The 17,114-nt window shown below is 47.6% G+C and overlaps 1 protein-coding gene across 2 annotated transcripts; it reads right to left on the minus strand.

Annotated features, from left to right (window-relative positions):
* Positions 1-4,390: 4,390 nt before the first annotated feature.
* Positions 4,391-16,453, minus strand: pdcd6 (programmed cell death 6). 2 transcript variants are annotated; one of them, XM_076161133.1, is made up of 6 exons: positions 16,241-16,453; positions 12,318-12,379; positions 7,581-7,625; positions 6,529-6,687; positions 5,625-5,734; positions 4,391-5,284 (listed from the first exon to the last, which is right to left on the minus strand). In XM_076161133.1, the coding sequence occupies exons 1-6, from the start codon at positions 16,321-16,323 to the stop codon at positions 5,186-5,188; spliced, it is 558 nt and encodes a 185-aa protein (XP_076017248.1). In that variant the 5' UTR covers positions 16,324-16,453; the 3' UTR covers positions 4,391-5,185. The 2 variants fall into 2 exon arrangements, with proteins under 2 accessions (XP_076017248.1, XP_076017247.1); XM_076161132.1 differs by having other exon boundaries at positions 6,514-6,687.
* Between the last annotated feature and the right edge of the window lie 661 nt (positions 16,454-17,114).

Genomic DNA, 17,114 nt, shown 5'->3' on the forward strand with positions numbered 1-17,114 from the left:
GTACGCAAAGACTAGGACAAGAGACAGGTTGGAGGACGGATAAAATTAGATCGGCAAACACACACATACAAGCAGGAGGTAGAGAGAGAGAGAGAGAGGGAAATGGTACTAAAGGCAAAAACAGAGACTAGTCCTCAGCAGTCCTTCATGTTTCTTAGTATCAGAGCATTAGAGCTTCATAAGTGTATTACTAGTCGTAATCTTGCAATTGCACCCTTGGGTGACGTTCCAAACCTGAGACAGAACACCCCCTCTCCTCCACCACCCTCAAGTCTGCCAGCAGCTCCAGCTCCAGCCCCTCTGGCCGGAGAGGACGTCGGAAGAGGAAGCCGGTTCGCAGGAAGTGGCGTTTGATTGGGCCAAACACATTTTCTGGAGGTTTGCAGCTGATTTATGTTATGATCCTCTATTCTGTGTGAGAGTGTGAGCAGCGTGCCAGAACAGAGAAGCTCCTCTGCACAGAAACACACACTCACACTGTATTTATGAGGACATTCCAATGAATCATCTTTCTCCCCTTAAACCCAAAACATCACCTTCATCTTCCTTACTGTCTTCCTCAGACCCTGAAATATTCGCAATCACTAGTGAACCACATGTTGCGGTTTGATATTTCTGTGGAAAAATATGAACCTCTTAACATCACAAGGAAATACAGCCGTAAACCTCACAGTACACACACACACACACACACACACACACACACACACACACACACACACACACACACACACACACACACACACACACACACACACACACACACACACACACACACACACACACACACACACACACACACACACACACACACACACACACACACACACACACCAGCGCTCACCATCGGACCGGGACCCTCGGTGACATCTTGCTCCAATTTGAGGGAGGCTGTGTGATTGGCCAGCGCCTTCAGATCATAACCAGCGCAGAAATTCCCTCCTAGAAGAGACCACAAAATTACTAAGTATGGCAGCTGGAAAGTCAGAGAGGAAGGGAAAATGACGAGGATGAAGAAGAAGAAGTTGAGCCCCCCAATTTGGATGGCAGCTTGCTTGGGGGGGGGGGCTGGCTGGCACACACACACGACACCAGAATCCAAATCCAAAGACACAGATTTGCAATCCATCCGTACGCACACACAGACACACACACACACACACTATTCCCATTAACATAAGACTAACGCAGTCTAACCACAGCCCCTCTGTTGGATTCATGTGGTCATTACAACATTACCCAGGAGGCCTGCAAACGCTGTGTCACAAGCTCTCTCGCTCGCCCCCCTCCACCCTCTCTCTCTCTTTTTTTCTCTCTCTCTCTCTCTGACAGTAATGAAAATGATTATAACCAACACATGCAGCAGCAACACCCATCAGCTGGGAGCTCTGATTACAGATATGGGTCAGCTCGGGGGAATTACAGTGAAACAGTGTGTGTGTATGTGTGTGTGTGTCATGTGTGTCACGCTGTTTATGCGAGCGAGCGGCACGTCTGAGCTCCCTAAACTTCATCCTTCTGATATGATGAAAGGTGCAGCGAAGATGTTGTTAGAAGACACAGAGAGGCACGAGAAACTGGAGGAAACTCTCTCTCTCACACACACACACGCACACACACACACACACACACACACACACAGAGTCGAACGTCAAACATCAACATCTCCCTTCAGCCTCACATGTGGGGCTCTGAGTCCACGACGTCCGGATTCTGGAAATCTGAATCCCAAACGTTCCAAATATGCACCGCAAGAGTTCCACAACCTGCAGACGGCCAATTACTGTTAATTTGGCGAGGTGAAGAGGAACGCCGAGAGTGGAGAGTGGAGAGAGAGAGAGAGAGTGGAGAGAGAGAGAGAGAGAGAGAGAGAGAGAGAGAGAGAGAGAGAGAGAGAGAGAGAGAAGCCGTGTTAATTGGAACAAAATGGCTTCCTCATGTTTCAGCCTCCCTGCTTGTCCTCTCGGGAACATAGACGGATTGTCCGACGCCGTCAAAGGTTGGCGGCCTTATTACAGGAGAGAACCAGCTGAGTGTGTGTGTGTGTGTGTGTGTGTGTGTGTGCTGGGACACTTCTTGCCCCAACAACCCATTGCGCCTGTTCTTGCCAGCTAACCAAGTTAATTACACTGCAACACATCCACCCACACAAACACACACACACCCACACACACACACTGCTCTCAGTTCTCTCTGGCAGAGCTCCGACCTCCTCCTCCGCAGCATTGAAACATGTTTGGTCTTGTTCCTCCTTCACTTCACACAGGCAGACACGGAGCGACGGCCCATCCAGGCTGAAGACATTATTTCCATTGAGGGAAGGGAGTTCATTCAGTGTGTGTGTGTGTGTGTGTGATGATTATTTTTAGAGGTATGAGGAGCCGTGGCGTGATCCTGGACCTGGGCAGCTGACACAGTGCAGACGCCCCGTGCAGGTGTGTGTGTATGTGTGTGTGTTCCACGTTCCACCGGTCTGTTCACCGCCACCGTTCAGGCTGAGATCTGAGGGACGAGTCGAGTCCAACTCAAACAAAACCGTAATCAGATAGAAGGAGCGAAGGCAGGAAGAATGAGGATTAGAGAGAGAGAGAGAGAGAGAGAGAGAGAGAGAGAGAGAGAGAGAGAGAGAGAAGGAGGGTCAAGTGTTAAAGAGTGGAGAGAGGGTGAGATGGAGGGCAGACAGATGGGGATGATGAGAGGGAGGAGGTGTGCAGCTCATTACCAAGAGGACTTCTTCCCCTTGATTTCCCGTAACTGATTCCGTGTGCTGAGCATGACCCAAAGCGTTCCCTCTTCTCTCCTCCTTCGTCTTTGTGCGGCTCCAGCTGGACAACTGGAGAAATGCACGGAAACGTTTTAACCCCAGGAGTGATTCAATCGACCCTGGATCAATGATCGGTGTTATTGTCTGTAACTTCTCTGTGGATCTAGAGAAGGAAAAGTGAGAGACTTGATCACTCGTGGTTGAACCTTGCAGATTCTCTCACCTTTCCCATAGAGCACAGCCCCGATAAGCTGCTGGTCCCTGTGGAAGGCCTGCAGCTCCTCCAGCAGACGCCTCGCCGTCTCCTTCACCGCATTTCACACCTCTGGTCGGTTTATGGCCACAGTAAACGTGGACCCTGCTCGCTCCGAGACCACAGTCCCTCCGGCGTCTGAGGAGAGGAAAGAGGAGACGCAGACATACTGTAAGTGACGGACAAATAGATGGCGGTCTGGTGAAGGGTCCAGGGTCACTCTCTCTTTCTCTCTCTCTCTCTCTCTCTTGAGTCAGTGATTGCGGCCTGAGATTGCAGCAGGCCCTCGACCCGACCTTGTTTCAGATCCTCTTAGGGAGCCCAACCGTCGACCACAGACGGAGGAATCCCAGACAGAAACCAAATCCAAAGTGAGAGTAGAAGGTTTGAATGGGGGCGTTTGATCTGCTTCTGTCTTTCTGTCTTATTTCTGTCCTATTGAAGGGCTAAACTCACATTCTTATATGCAATAAGAAAGCAGCAGGAATACATCCAGAGCTCCAAATAGCGGATAAATGTTTGGCAGTGTTGACATACTGTAGTTTCAGAGCTACGGATCAACAAGAGGACTGTGAACACTGCAACGCGTCTCTTCTTACACACAATTTCATGGTAATAAGTCCAAATCTGAAATCAGAGGATTGGTGGGCGTTGACAGATGGATTTGTGAGGAAAATATGACGTGTTAAATTAGCTGTCAGATATGTTGAAGTGTTGACATGCAGTGTTTTTAAAACTGTTTAATCAGGATTGCAATACATTCAAAACCCTGCAGAAGCATAGAATTATTGTTCTTTATTAAGTGATAATGTATGGATTTTTATTTACAAGGTAACATTTGAAAGCAGGTGATCGATTTACTACTATCTATACTTAGGCTGCCTGAGTTTTTGCTGTGCTTTGATTCATTTCAGGCTTACAAAGCTTGCAAATCTCTGTCCACCAGGTAGCTTCTGCTGCCACCTACTGGCATTGTTCGGTTACTGTATGGTTTCTCCTACATACCTGCTCCAGCGTCTCCCGCTCCGGTTTCACTGCTGTAGGACATTTTTAGAGACACCTTGGTCCCCGCTGACTGTCCACACATTTGTCTTTTATAAAGGAGTCCTGTTTGGCCAGTTTGGAGCCGCCAGTTTTGCGGAACCATCGCAAAAAACAAACTCTTGCTTAGGTGGCGTAACAGATTAAAGTCACCGGCAGAAACAAAAGCTCTGCACGTTAAGGTTCTGACGTAAATATGTTGGTGCATTGCGGTGGGGAGTACTCGAAATCACCAGCAGGGGTCGGAGTTGAGCCGCGTTGCATGACCTGTATTTCCACACCGGAGCAACGCGAACCTGTGACTACAAATAACGAAAAAAACACCGCAAAAATGCATTTCTTTTTTTAATTAAAGATTCTCCTCCTCCTTTGAGTTATTTTTTTTTTTACACATTTTAAGGCATCATGCACAAAAATGAGCCATACTAAAAGGCATACATATGCTTACCCTCTACCCAAAATGATAAGTTCTAACATTTCAAGATTTGCTGTTAAAAAAAAAAAAGTTTATACAAATATGGCATGTAAGCTGGCATGTCAGTGAATCTCAAAGCAGATCATCACCCGCTTTCACAGTTTTTGTAAACATGGCTTTGAGCAAAACAGGTCTGAGTTAAGACAAGAGAGAGAACGCATGCTTCGACGTGTGGGGCTTAATTTCCCTGAAAAGCATGCAGTGCATACTAAATCATATTTACAATGCATCAGTTGGACTCTAAACACAGAGATCTTGTTTTTATATCAATTAGAATTAAGACATCAAATGAACTTTTACAGACAAACTGACAGAAAGACGGAGGGTAATGTCCATAGTATCTCATATACGGTGCGGCCCCAGCCCAGAGTCCCCAACACAGATGAATGTAGGTAAGATTGGTTATAGAACACTACAAGATTTTCTGAACAAGTCTAATATCATGGGTGTCGTTCCAAACATGTAGAGGAGAGCTAAAACACAGATCCCCAATGTGTTTCTGTGTCAATTGTACCCGTTGTTGTGCCATAACTGCAATTTTGTTTGAAAAAAAAATCTTGTAGTGTGTCCACCATATCAGACATTCGGGGAGGAGCCGGTGGCTTTGGCACAGTTGTGTCCAGTTGTGCTCTTCTGCAGTGATCTCTGCCTGTTATACGATATTGAAGACCATGGATAGATACTGTTCATATGAAACCTGGATCCAGCCGTCCTGGTCTGTGTCGTACCGTCTGAACACATCCGTCAACCTCTGTGAAACGAGAGCAACACTGGATTCACGCTTTAATATAATAACAAAACACAACACAACACAACACAACGACAACACAGTGTCACTTTAAATTCCTATGAAGGAGAGAGCGAAGTGGCGCCATCGAGCAAGGCACTTCCACGACTTAAGCCTTATCTGAAGGTCTGCTGATGGTAGTAAAAGGCAGCCATCGATCTCGCCCGGCTGCATATACGAGTGTTAAATTACTGAAATGGAACGTAGAAGCTCGGCATTTATATCTGAAAGCAAAGGCTATAATGTGTTAGAAGCTGTACGGACCTTTACATTCTACGCAGTGTGTGGTAGTAAATTCATTTACCTGTAGTACAATACAACACTGGATGAAGTCATCAAAGGCCACCTGTCCCTTCCTCTGACGGTCGAACTTGTCTATCAGTGTGCCGTAGAACTGGTCTGACAGACGGTAACCTGCACCGGAACACACACACAGTTTAACAGCTCAGCTCAGAACACTTGTAAATTGATGGCTGTTGAATTACAAAGAAACTAGAAAAGCACTTCAGATTATAGATGAAGATGAAGATGAAGATAAACCCGAGCCTCTGCTAGATGGAGCCGATCAGAGGGGCGGAAAGCTTCACATCGCTAAGAGACATCTGGTGCTTAAACTCACACCTATCATCATCAGTGACAGTGTTAAGAGTTACGTAATCATTAGAACCCTTCTGGCGTTTACTGCATTTATTCTCCAGGGATCTCTTTGTTGACGTTTGTAGCTGGCAACCACACAGGATACAGAATAACAAAGTCAGAGTGAATGCAAAGGGATGTGATTTGTGAGATAGTAAGCAGTTGAATGTGATTTTGCAGAGCAGATTCAGTGCAAAACGATTCAGCACCTCGACACTACGAGAGGGAGTTCAACCGGCTGCTTTTGTTGCTGTGACAAGTCCCAATAGCTGCAGTAACACAGATCTATGACTCAATCTGCTGTAACTCCTCATGTTGATTCACAACAATTACAAATGGGACACGTCTACAGGACAGATTGCTGAGGCGCTGTGTCGGCACTGAATGTGAGCTGCAGATCTGATTACAATCAATTGTCGAAAGTCAACAGAACAGAACTCTTTAACTTCTCCTTTAAATAAATCACTTCCCGATTCCCCAAAGGACCAATCTGACCTCCGCACCTCAGCCAGGCAGCCCTCCACCACAGTGACCCGAGTCAAAACATGAACGCCTACTTTGCCGCCCCTCACCGAATCCAGTCAGCGCCTGCTTGAGCTCGTTCTTGTCGATGAAGCCGGAGTTGTCCCGATCGTAGGTCCTGAAGATGTTCTGCCAGTCGGTGATGTACTTCCACACACCGGCAAACTCGTTGAAGTTCACGCCGCCTTTGTTCTCCCGGTCAAACATGGCTGGTGGAGGAAGAGAGGCAGGGGAACGTGTCATCACTCAGAAATGGTTCAAGCAAAGCAAGTCGGAATCAATACAGAGACAGGAAAGCCAATAAGGAATGATGGATCGCTCTCAGGGAACTGTGAAGTGAGTAGTGCCAGTCGGAGAGAGAGAGCGAGGCCGCACACCTGAATAACCACAGAATTATAAGACTGAAGAAGACAGAAACCCACACACACACTTTACTCCTCAGCCCCATGCGGTTCAATCCAATTACCTCCCAACAAAGGGAGTGTTATCACAGTGAACGCTCGGTGCTGCGGGACCGTTAAACAATGGATTTAGTGCGCCCTGGTGCAGAGGGGAGAGGAGGAAATGGAACTTATAGGGATTTACTCTGCAAGTCACACAACAAAACAATAAGTACAGGAGGAGAAGCGGTGATGGCGTTCTTAACAGGGTTTTGTTGTTGTCGTTAAGAAGACATTGGACTGGATTATTATGGATGGAACAGTTGGGAGGGGAGGATTAGTGTGGGAACTGTACGGAAGACAAGAGGGAAAGTGTCAAGGCCAATCTAGACCTAAGCTCTACTGCAGGGTGAACGGATCTGGACCCGGACTACAAGTGCCTTCGGATCAATATTTAGACTCTAAGGAGATGGACAGCTGCCCCTTTGAGACCAGCGTTCCCATTTTCCTCTCGATGCTCTTTCCTACTCTCTTCCTGCCCTGATAATTAAAGGCTTTAAGGTTTTCCACCAACGCAGCGCTTAGGTCGCCCCTTCTTTTTCCCCTGCCGGTTGATTTGCTGGAGACTTAACGAAGTTGGCCAATTGTCAGGGGGGAGAGAGAGAGAGAGCGAGGGAGCGGATACACAACAGTTGTCGGGGGAGCGTCAAGTGGATACTTACATATGATGGAGCGGACGGTCACTGGGTTAAAGGGAGTCCACGTGCCTGTGAGACAGAAAGATACGGGTTAGACCAATATGCAAACACAGCGAGCGAGCGAGCGGAGTTCAACATTCAAGTCACAAAGAGAAAGAGTGTGGGTGGAAAATGAGGAAATACACGGAAATCCATTCAGTCATTCAACAGTTCCACAATTCATCCAACCTTTGTGAAGCTTACAATGTTCAGTGAGATTCTCAAAGGTCAACCAGGCGCCCTTACAGGTCTGATAAAGGCCCTGTACACACACACACACACACACACACACACACACACACACACACACACACACACACACACACACACACACACACACACACACACACACACACACACACACACACACACACACACACACACACACACACACACACACACACACACACACACACACACACACACACACACACAGATGTTTAGAGGCATGTTGGTTGGCCTGACTGTCTGTCCCTTTAAGGCAGAGGGGAGTTACAGTGCGTTAAGGTGCCAGGCTTCGCTTCCTCACTTCCCGAGACAATAAGATTTAATGGTGCATCTGAATCCTTTGCCGACTCACCGTTTCAAAATGATGAAAGAGAAAATGAGGAGCGCGTGGGAAGAGGCGGCACGGAGGAGGAGGGAGGAGAGGAGAGAGGGGAGGAGAGAGGATGAGACGACCAGCAGAACGTACAAGCAGACGATCAAAGGAGAAGGAGCTTATTAGCCGGGCAGAGTTTGGGTTTGCGGGAGCTTGAACGGGCCTAACCCACTTTACAAAGACGCTGCACAACTTAAAACGCCATCTGCCGACTTTTCACATTTCATCATTCCGCCGTGGTGAAAGTGTTTCACACTGTGCCGACCCCGACTGCTCTACTCTGCTCTGCTCAGCAATAAGCAGAGCAGCCATGAGGGAACTTGGCTGAGGCGACCTGAGACACACAGCCAATCATAAAAAGGTTTACAAGCAAACCAACACACAGACAATCTCAATCTGTGTGATGTGTTTTCAGTATTTGATGAGTTGTACAAATATTTGCGGGGGGATTCCTTCTGTCCGTCCGTCCCCTCCCTGTTTCCCTGATAGAGCGGCTGTGTGGGACTGAAGCTCTAGCTGCCAGGATCTTTATTCAGTCGGCAACTACAAAATGGTTGTGCTGATGCAAACCAATAAACACACACACACACACACACACACACAAACAAGCAGCACGAGCTCGCTGGTGTGCGACGGAAATTGAATGCGTTTATCGCCCGACGCTGTCGTGTAAAAATACGAAACGTCGGCCGTGCGGGGGAAACAAATTTGTTCGCTCCTTGGCAATTTAATTTCAGAAACTCTGCAGTAGAGTATGATTCCCTCGCGGCGGCGGCAGCGGTGGCGGGGGCTTCGCTTGTCTGTTCCGATGAAGCTTCCGACGTCAGATCCTGCCAGGATGCATTAACGGCAAACGTAGTCGTGGACTCCTCCTGGCTCAGGTCAGCAGACGACCTCCACATCAGAAACGTAAAATGTGACCTTCTGGACACTCTCACACACACACACACACTCACACACACACACACACACACACACACACACACACACACACACACACACACACATACCCTTCACAGCGGCAGCGAGCTGTGAGGTCACCAACGTACACCAGACGGGCTGTGGCTCCTCGGTGAGGCCCACGCGTTCATCATACAGTTTGTGTGTGTTTGTGTTTGTTGCCGTGTGTGTGACTGATGACCCGGTGGGACAAGCCGCTCTCTGTCCAGCACACACACTGGGCTCTCTCATTGCTTACCCAACTCCCAGTTGAGAGGGAGGGAGGGAGAGAGAGAGAGAGAGAGAGAGAGAGAGAGAGAGAGAGAGAGAGAGAGAGAGGGCGGGGGAGAGAGGGAATATCAGAGCAGGCGCGAAGAAAAACAAGGTGAACTGGAAGCAAGATACACAAACACACACACACACACACACACACAAGCTCACTCTTAAAATACAGTCAGACGTATTCACACACGTGCAATTATCCTACTCTGGCTGACACACACACACACACACACACACACACACACACACACACACACACACACACACACACACACACACACACACACACACACACACACACGAACACGTCTCATTCATCAGAACGCCTCACATGTTCCACCTGAGCCTTTCACACAGATCCTCACATCTGATGTCTGCATGAAGCCAAGGTTCAGCTTCAGCTTCAGCTTCAGCTTCAGATGTAAACAGGAGCTGAACATCAGGATCAGGAGCTGAATCCACTCTGGGTTTGGATTAAAGATTCTGTCTATTTCTTCTTATTGCGTTTGACTGCGAGGAGGAGTGTGTGTACAATACACACATAATACAGCTCAGTCCAAACCTCTGAAGTAGTTAGTAACCGGTTGATCAGTTAATCTGTCACCCAGAGTCCCTGAAGGCGATCGAGCCACACAGCGACACACACCAGCAGGTTGGAACGCCGAGGATCGACTCGGTGATGAACGACGTGAGTGCAAGTTCATGAAAAAGGAACTTGTACGATGACATCACTCAATTAATTTCCAGGGTAACTGTAACTGTAGCACCCACACGTCTAAAGGTCAAAGGGTAATGGGTTCAGAATGAGCTCCTCCAGTCTGAGAGTGTCAGTGTGTGGGTGACGGCTGGTTGATTCACTCCCCGCTGAGAGACAAATTCCATATTTATGTGGAATAGAGCAGTGACGACAACGCGCGCACACAACAAACACACACACACACACACACACACACACACACACACACACACACACACACACACACACACACACACACACACACACACACACACACACACACACGTAGTTTTTATGTGACGAGGGTGAAATACGGCAAAGAGCCAATTGGTTTCCCATCGGGGGTGTTTGTCACACCCAAGACCGACGGGGGAGAGAGAGAGGGAGAGAGGGAGAGAGAGAGAGACAGAAAGAGAGAGACAGAAAGAGAGAGGGGGGGAGAGAGAGAGGGAGAGAGAGAGAGAGAGAGAGTGAGAGACAAAAACAGATTGTGAGGATGAGAGAGGACAAACAGGCAGTGGACACAGCAGGAACTGAGCCGCTGCCATTTCCTCCTGAGACACAAGGAAGAGGAATTAGAGGAGAGGAGGAGAGACAAGGTTTGGTAACGTGGACATTTTTATGAGAGTGATCGAGCAAATGACCTCCGACCTCCAGGGCCAAGATACTCAGGTCCCCTCAGGAGAGAGAGAGAGAGAGGGAGGAGCAGAGGAGGAGGATGAGCCAGAGAGGTCAAAAGGGACAGAGGACGGTGTGTGTGTGTGTGTGTGTGTGTGTGTGTGTGTGTGTGTGTGTGTGTGTGTGTGTGTGTGTGTGTGTGTGTGTGTGTGTGTGTGTGTGTGTGTGGATCCACAGGAGGACAGACAGTAAGAAGGTTGGCAGCTTCAGTGGGTAAACTGTAGGACAGGATGTAGCGTGCCGTGTGTTGAGCATCGCTGGCCCTGTTTCATATCACGGTCGGCCTAATGAACTGTTGGAGGCTGGACCAGGAGCCCTGTCGTGTACAGGCACACACTGCAAACACACACACACACACACAGAGGGACACACACACACAGAGAGGGACACACACATGTACACTGATCCGCCCGCGCGCAGCAAATCTGCAAAAACAAATCCTCTTCTTGAATCTGGCTCCTCCCTCTGCACTCACACACATCACATACACATTCTGTAGATACACAGACACATAGTCACGCATGCTAACGACACACACACACACACACACACACACACACACAGTAATCAGTATGCTGAGCCAGAGCCACAGCGCAGCCTGATAACAGCTTCTTTCTGCTACTGCCTTCCAAAATTCTCTCTCTTTTCCCTTCCTCCTCTGAGCGTACAGAGAGATGGCTTTCTGAGGAGAGGCGTCTCTGTTCCAAACTCTCCGGGTAAGCAGACCTGAGCTTCGTCAAAGCAAATCACCCATAAAGTTGACGGGGGGGGGGGGGGTGGGGGTCGAGATGAACATCAAACTTACGCTTCAGTCTCTGGGAAAGAGGTGAGGCAAGCTGTTTTCCAAAACGTGTCTCATTAATCACGGCCGTGTTTGCGCCCGGCTGTGGCGTAGGGGAGCAAGGTGAAGTAACAGGCTCGGGGAAGAGGGGAGGTTCTTTATAAAAGCCTGTTACCATGTGTCATAACAAGTGTTAAAAGTGACACAATTTGAGGCGAGAGGACAGATTGAATCGCTCTCTCTCTGGCTCCACGCCTGCAGTTATGGCGGCGTTACGGCAGCAGATCTCCAGGCGGGACTCCGGCCTCGTCTTAACGCTTGGCTGACGTCGGCCCTTTGAAGATGGAATAACAAACTTTACCCACCTCCTCTTTTCTGTTTTGCGCCGGGGGAGAAAAGAAATCAAACTTTGACTCCAGCTCGTATGTCTCTACCCGGACAATAATAACATCCAGAGGAGAGATGGAGGACAGAGAGAGGGAGAGAGGAAGAGGGAGAGAGGGGGAGAGTGTAATAAAGACCGAGGAGGCCGGGACAGAAAGGAGGATCGGAGCCAGGAGGAGAGATGGAAACCAAAGAGAGTAGGGGGGGGAAGAGTCCAGAATGAGTAACGCAGGAAGGCAGAAAGTAAGAAAACTATAGAAAGAGACAGAAGTAAAGAGGGATGGGACAGAGATGGAGATGGAGACGGAGATGGAGACGTACCGTTGGATAAGGCCTGCTGAAGCTCCGAGTCCGATATCACCCCGCTCCTGTCCTTGTCGACCCTGGGGGAGGAAGAGATTACAGATTACTGCGGATACTGGCTGAGTGAGCAACAACAACCGCATGCACACTCAAACGCACAATGGCAGCGGGTGTCAGCGCTCGTCCAGAGTGAAACCCGAGCGCCCTTAAAAGGGTTTACACAGATCGGCGAGGATGAATGGCGGCATATGGGGTGGCACACGACGCGGACGGTAAGACCTGTCAGACAAGCTTCAGTGCTTAAGTGGGTGTGGGTGTGTGTAGGTGTGTGTGTGATGAAGACCGCACACTGGTAAACTATTTCAGATGCCAGCCCTGCGTTTGTTTACGGGAATCGGAAAGTGAAACACACTTCTCTGGACTCAAACAGGTTAGGAACGCATTCTCCACCTGCAATCACCCGGCTGTCTCTGCTGATCGAGAACAGGTTTGAGAAGGCCGTGCTGTCGTACAGAGAGGCATTAATGGTAAATACATGTGACATCTGTGTGAGCACTCAGTGTGACACATGAGATCATCAACATGCTAATGAACGGACAGCTGCAGTGTCTCATGGTGTCCTGACTAATATGGGACTCTTACATCTGAGCTGATCTTGTGATTCAACACAACCAGGACCATTGATGCAATTCCCTCCGTACGAGATGAGAGCATCCGCCCCCGCCTACACCTTCAGGTCCTCGTCGCTCTGCGGGGCCCAGATGTGAGCCAGGAGCAACTTCAAATAGGATCTCTCTTCCCGGACACGTTGCAGTTCCGCCCAATCGTCCTGGGATTCTGTCCTTCCTCCGACTGCCTCGCTCTTTGTTTCCTCTCCCGCTTCTGCTCATTCCGCTCGTATTGTTCTGGACCCTCAGTGTACAGATCCTGCCTTGCTTCAGGGTCCCAATATCACCCATGATGTCAGTTCAGTGACATCATTCATGAAGTTCCATTCATGTCCTCCGCTACTAATTAGAAACAGTTGATTGATAAGATTTAAGTTAACTCAGCCGAGTGTCTCCAGAATGCAGGGCGGTGTAAACATGTGCGTGCTGAATGGTGACACACATAAGGGGCCTTACAGTCAATCCTCCAGTGACTCAGTAGTTCCTAAGCAACCTGCCCGGGCTAACCTGGGACCTCAAGCTCATTAAACAAACACGGTCTTAAAGCCAGCAGAGGGAGGAAGCGGGAAGGAGGGGGGGGGGGGAAGACGGGGAAGTCCCAAGGCCGATCTCCGCCTGTGGATTTGAAAGTTCAACCCCTGCTGTGACACTTACTGCGCGGTCACGTCTCCACGTCTGAAGTCTGCCTGGATTTCAGTAAGGGGGCCGATTCTGCCAGCCTGCACCGCAAACTCTACCCTCCCCCTGTCTAAATAAAGAAAAAAAAGGAGGGCAAACTACCTGCCCGGTCTCCTGGGGGAGAAAAAGAGCTTTCAGCAGGCGTCCATAAAAGACAGCTTTGTCACCCTGAAGGTGAGGAGCTGTTGGGTTAATGATGCAGGCAGTGGGGCTACAAGCCTGCACCAGTGATGGATTCACTCTAACAACTGGGTTTGACTCTGTACACGCTCCCTCTCCCTCTCTTCTCCTTGCTCACTTGTCTCCTCACCTTCAGGTAAAGTTACGTTGCCAGATTTTTTCATAAAACAAGCAAGCGGCAGAATATTATACAGCTAAAAACAGCAGCCAACGTTGACTGAGTCGTTTATTTTGGTCGAAATTTCCCATGTTTCATTTTTTCCTATTGCGTGGAATTGGACTGAGGCTTGTGGAACACGGCCCTCCCTACTGTTCCACATAAAAAGGGGCGATGTCACTCTGGCTCCCATGCTGGAAAAGAGAAACCTCCGATGTAAGACTGCATTCATTAAAGATTCCAGTGGGATACATGAGTCCATTTCAAATGCTATCTTTCTATTCTTAGCTCCTTCAGCCTTCTGTTTAAAATGGATTGTTGGCTGTTGTCCACTTAGACAATGAACGTGTCTTAATGAGCCCCAAGCTCACAAAACAAAACCTTCCTTTGTCTGCACTCCTGTTTCAAACTCTCCTGACCTGACTTGTGAATCTCTAACTAGAGCAGAAACAATAATTAAGCAGCTTGAACTTGATTCGGTTACATGAATACCTTTGAAAGTATTCACCCGGAAGACAGTCAATGCCCATGTTGTTTACCGGTCCTTAGCAACCAATCTGTGTTGTTGATCTCAATCCAGCTCTAAACCTGCTGTTGTCCCTGGCCTGTTAAGGGCTGGGTTAACACATGCTGCTCATACCACAGTCAATCATTACAAAGCACACCCAGAAAAGATTCAATTCAAGTGTTATGTGAAGGAATGTGTGTATTAAAGACACACTCAACTGAGAGACGACAAAAACACAACTGTAGTCTATCCTACTCGTCACGTCAGGTCAGTCATAGGCCTCTAAATAAAGACACCTTATGACTGAATGATGTCATTCCTTTGAGTGATGTGTGACTCTCAATCACAACATGACAGCCTTGTGCTTAGACAGGATAAACACACAGTTTCAATGTGTTACTCAAACTGAATGGGTTTCCAATAGCAGTACAATGAGCCAGTGAGTCATAGACGTGTAGGTGTGTGTGCGTGACACACACTCAGAGAGGCTGAGCACTCTGCTCTACCGAGTCTGATCACATGGCCAAGGGAATTCCAGCAAAGCGCTGCCAGATATTCACCCAGGGAGCACAAATGAGGCAGCAAACAATAGTCATCTGTGTGTGTTTATGACAGAAATGTACTTTGGATTTGTGAGAAGTGCAGTGAGCATGACTACCTGTGCACACACACATCATCCAGAGACTTTATATTTGTAATATATGGAAGGCAATTGAGTATTTCAGTATAAGAGAGAGGGAGAGAGAGAGGGAGACCTTATTTCTCATAGAGAAATGAGAGAAGTGTCCAAACAGGGAACGCTTTCCAGGGGCTTCTGCAACACCAATGAATAATTTGTTGAGGGGTTTTCAGATCTTACAATGCCTGCAGCATTTCAATGTTAAGAAAAAAACCAAAGCAGAAGGAAGGGATTCTCTGCAGTATTACATAACTCTACACACTACAACCAGCATGTACACAAGACAACTAGTTCCCTCTCTTACAACTACTATGTCCTCCTACTATGACCTTATTAAAAGCTGTCCCTGACACACTTTTAACCACCAAAGGCATCTATGTAGGGAAGAGATGACAGGAAAGGTCATTACTACAGGAAATAGCTTCCAAATACATAAATATATCTGTTGATGATGTCTTACAAGTCAAATAGATTCCAAAATATCAGATTCTTCAGGATTTGTCTACAGGATGTGATGAGGCAGAGAGAGTCCAAACGCAGAGGTAACAGAAGTGAAATTGATACTAAAACACCTTCACACATTAAAATCTGCAAATGAAAAAGGAAGACCCCATGCAAAGCCCTTCAAGGACTCCTGGAGGTCCTTGGACCCCAGTTTGGAGACCGCTGCATGAGACAGTTCAGTGATGGAAGGAGCCGATCAGCTGAGACAGCGGTGGGCTCTGTATTTCAGGACAGTTCGTCAACAACAATAAGGCGCCATGTCACTAGCGTATAGTAACGTCATGTAGTGTAATGTGACCTAGTGTGTGATGATGGATGTGTAACTGCTACAATCTGTGTACACTGAGCTGTGTTTCCGCTCAAAAGACGAGAAATCAATGTCAGCGCGGAGAAGGACAGAAGGAATAGTTTAAAATGCTGAATACGGAAACGGCAGAGAGACAAAGTGAGCTGCTATGAAAACATTTCTACCGCCGCCTCCCTGCTCCTCTGCGTTACGACAGCAGTTCTCAATGCGGGGCAGAGTGAGACACGTAGGGCGAGACACTACCGCCTTTTCACACTCACCTCTGGAAGATATTCCACAGAAAACCCTGGTCTGGAGGAGCGTTGATTTGCGGGGGAGGTCTGTACGGACTGTGGTACGCCATTTTAAAGGGATTGCTGTGAGGAAAAAGGTGCAAATAAGCCGAGAAACTCTCGCTTCTTCTGCTGTAGTTTCTACCAACTGATTCAATCTGTCAGACCCGAGCCGACGTCACGCCGAATGCCTCCTCGCGCTCGAGGGCGTGGCCAATCATTCACCACTTCCCATCCGTTCCGTGACGTCACATTGTCCGATGGAAATCAAACTTATTTTTGCATTTTGTCTACGGTATATTCTAATGTAAAGGCTCAGCTGAATGAAAGTGTTTATTTAGATTTTTTTGTTTAGAATTGCGCAAACCAGAAGCAAAGTTATATCACAACAACCAAAGATAAGCGCGATAAGTAACTAAAATAACTCAGATTTAAAAGAAAATAAATAAATAAAAAACTATCAAAAATAAAAATAAAACACTAATAATCAAAAGTGAAACAAATATTGGGACATTTAAAACTGGGTCAGCAATGCTATGCGTGCAAACGTGGAAGGGATTCATATAGAAACTTTTTAAAATGTTGATAAATAAAATATCACAAGCATAACAAAGCAAGGTGCAGTGATTTCCAACCACAAGCCTGGGCAGTTTTAGAATTAATTAACTTTAATTCAATCTGTCCAAAGCTTGATTATACTGTAGAACGTGAATATTTGCATATAAAACGAATACTTTCATATAATATCTTACCTGATTGGTCCAGATCCAGTGAATTGAGGGTGGGTCAGGTTTGTCTTGTTGTAGTCAGGCAGATTTTGCAAGTCATGTTATAGTTGAAGCTGAATAGATTCTCCAAAACA

The sequence above is a fragment of the Genypterus blacodes genome, unplaced genomic scaffold (assembly GCF_046128005.1).
Source record: "Genypterus blacodes isolate CSIRO-AG114 ecotype Tasmania unplaced genomic scaffold, CSIRO-AGI_Gbla_v1 ptg000110l_1, whole genome shotgun sequence".
NCBI lineage: Eukaryota > Metazoa > Chordata > Actinopteri > Ophidiiformes > Ophidiidae > Genypterus > Genypterus blacodes.

Coding starts and splice junctions, on each gene's coding strand:
- pdcd6 (XM_076161132.1), bottom strand. CDS start 16,323: ATGGCGTACCACAGTCCGTACAGACCTCCCCCGCAAATCAACGCTCCT. Junction 7,626..12,317: donor TCAGCAGGCCTTATCCAACG/GTACGTCTCCAT, acceptor TCTGTCTCACAG/GCACGTGGACTCCCTTTAAC. Junction 5,735..6,513: donor ATTCGGTGAGGGGCGGCAAA/GTAGGCGTTCAT, acceptor GTTCCGGTGCAG/GTTACCGTCTGTCAGACCAG.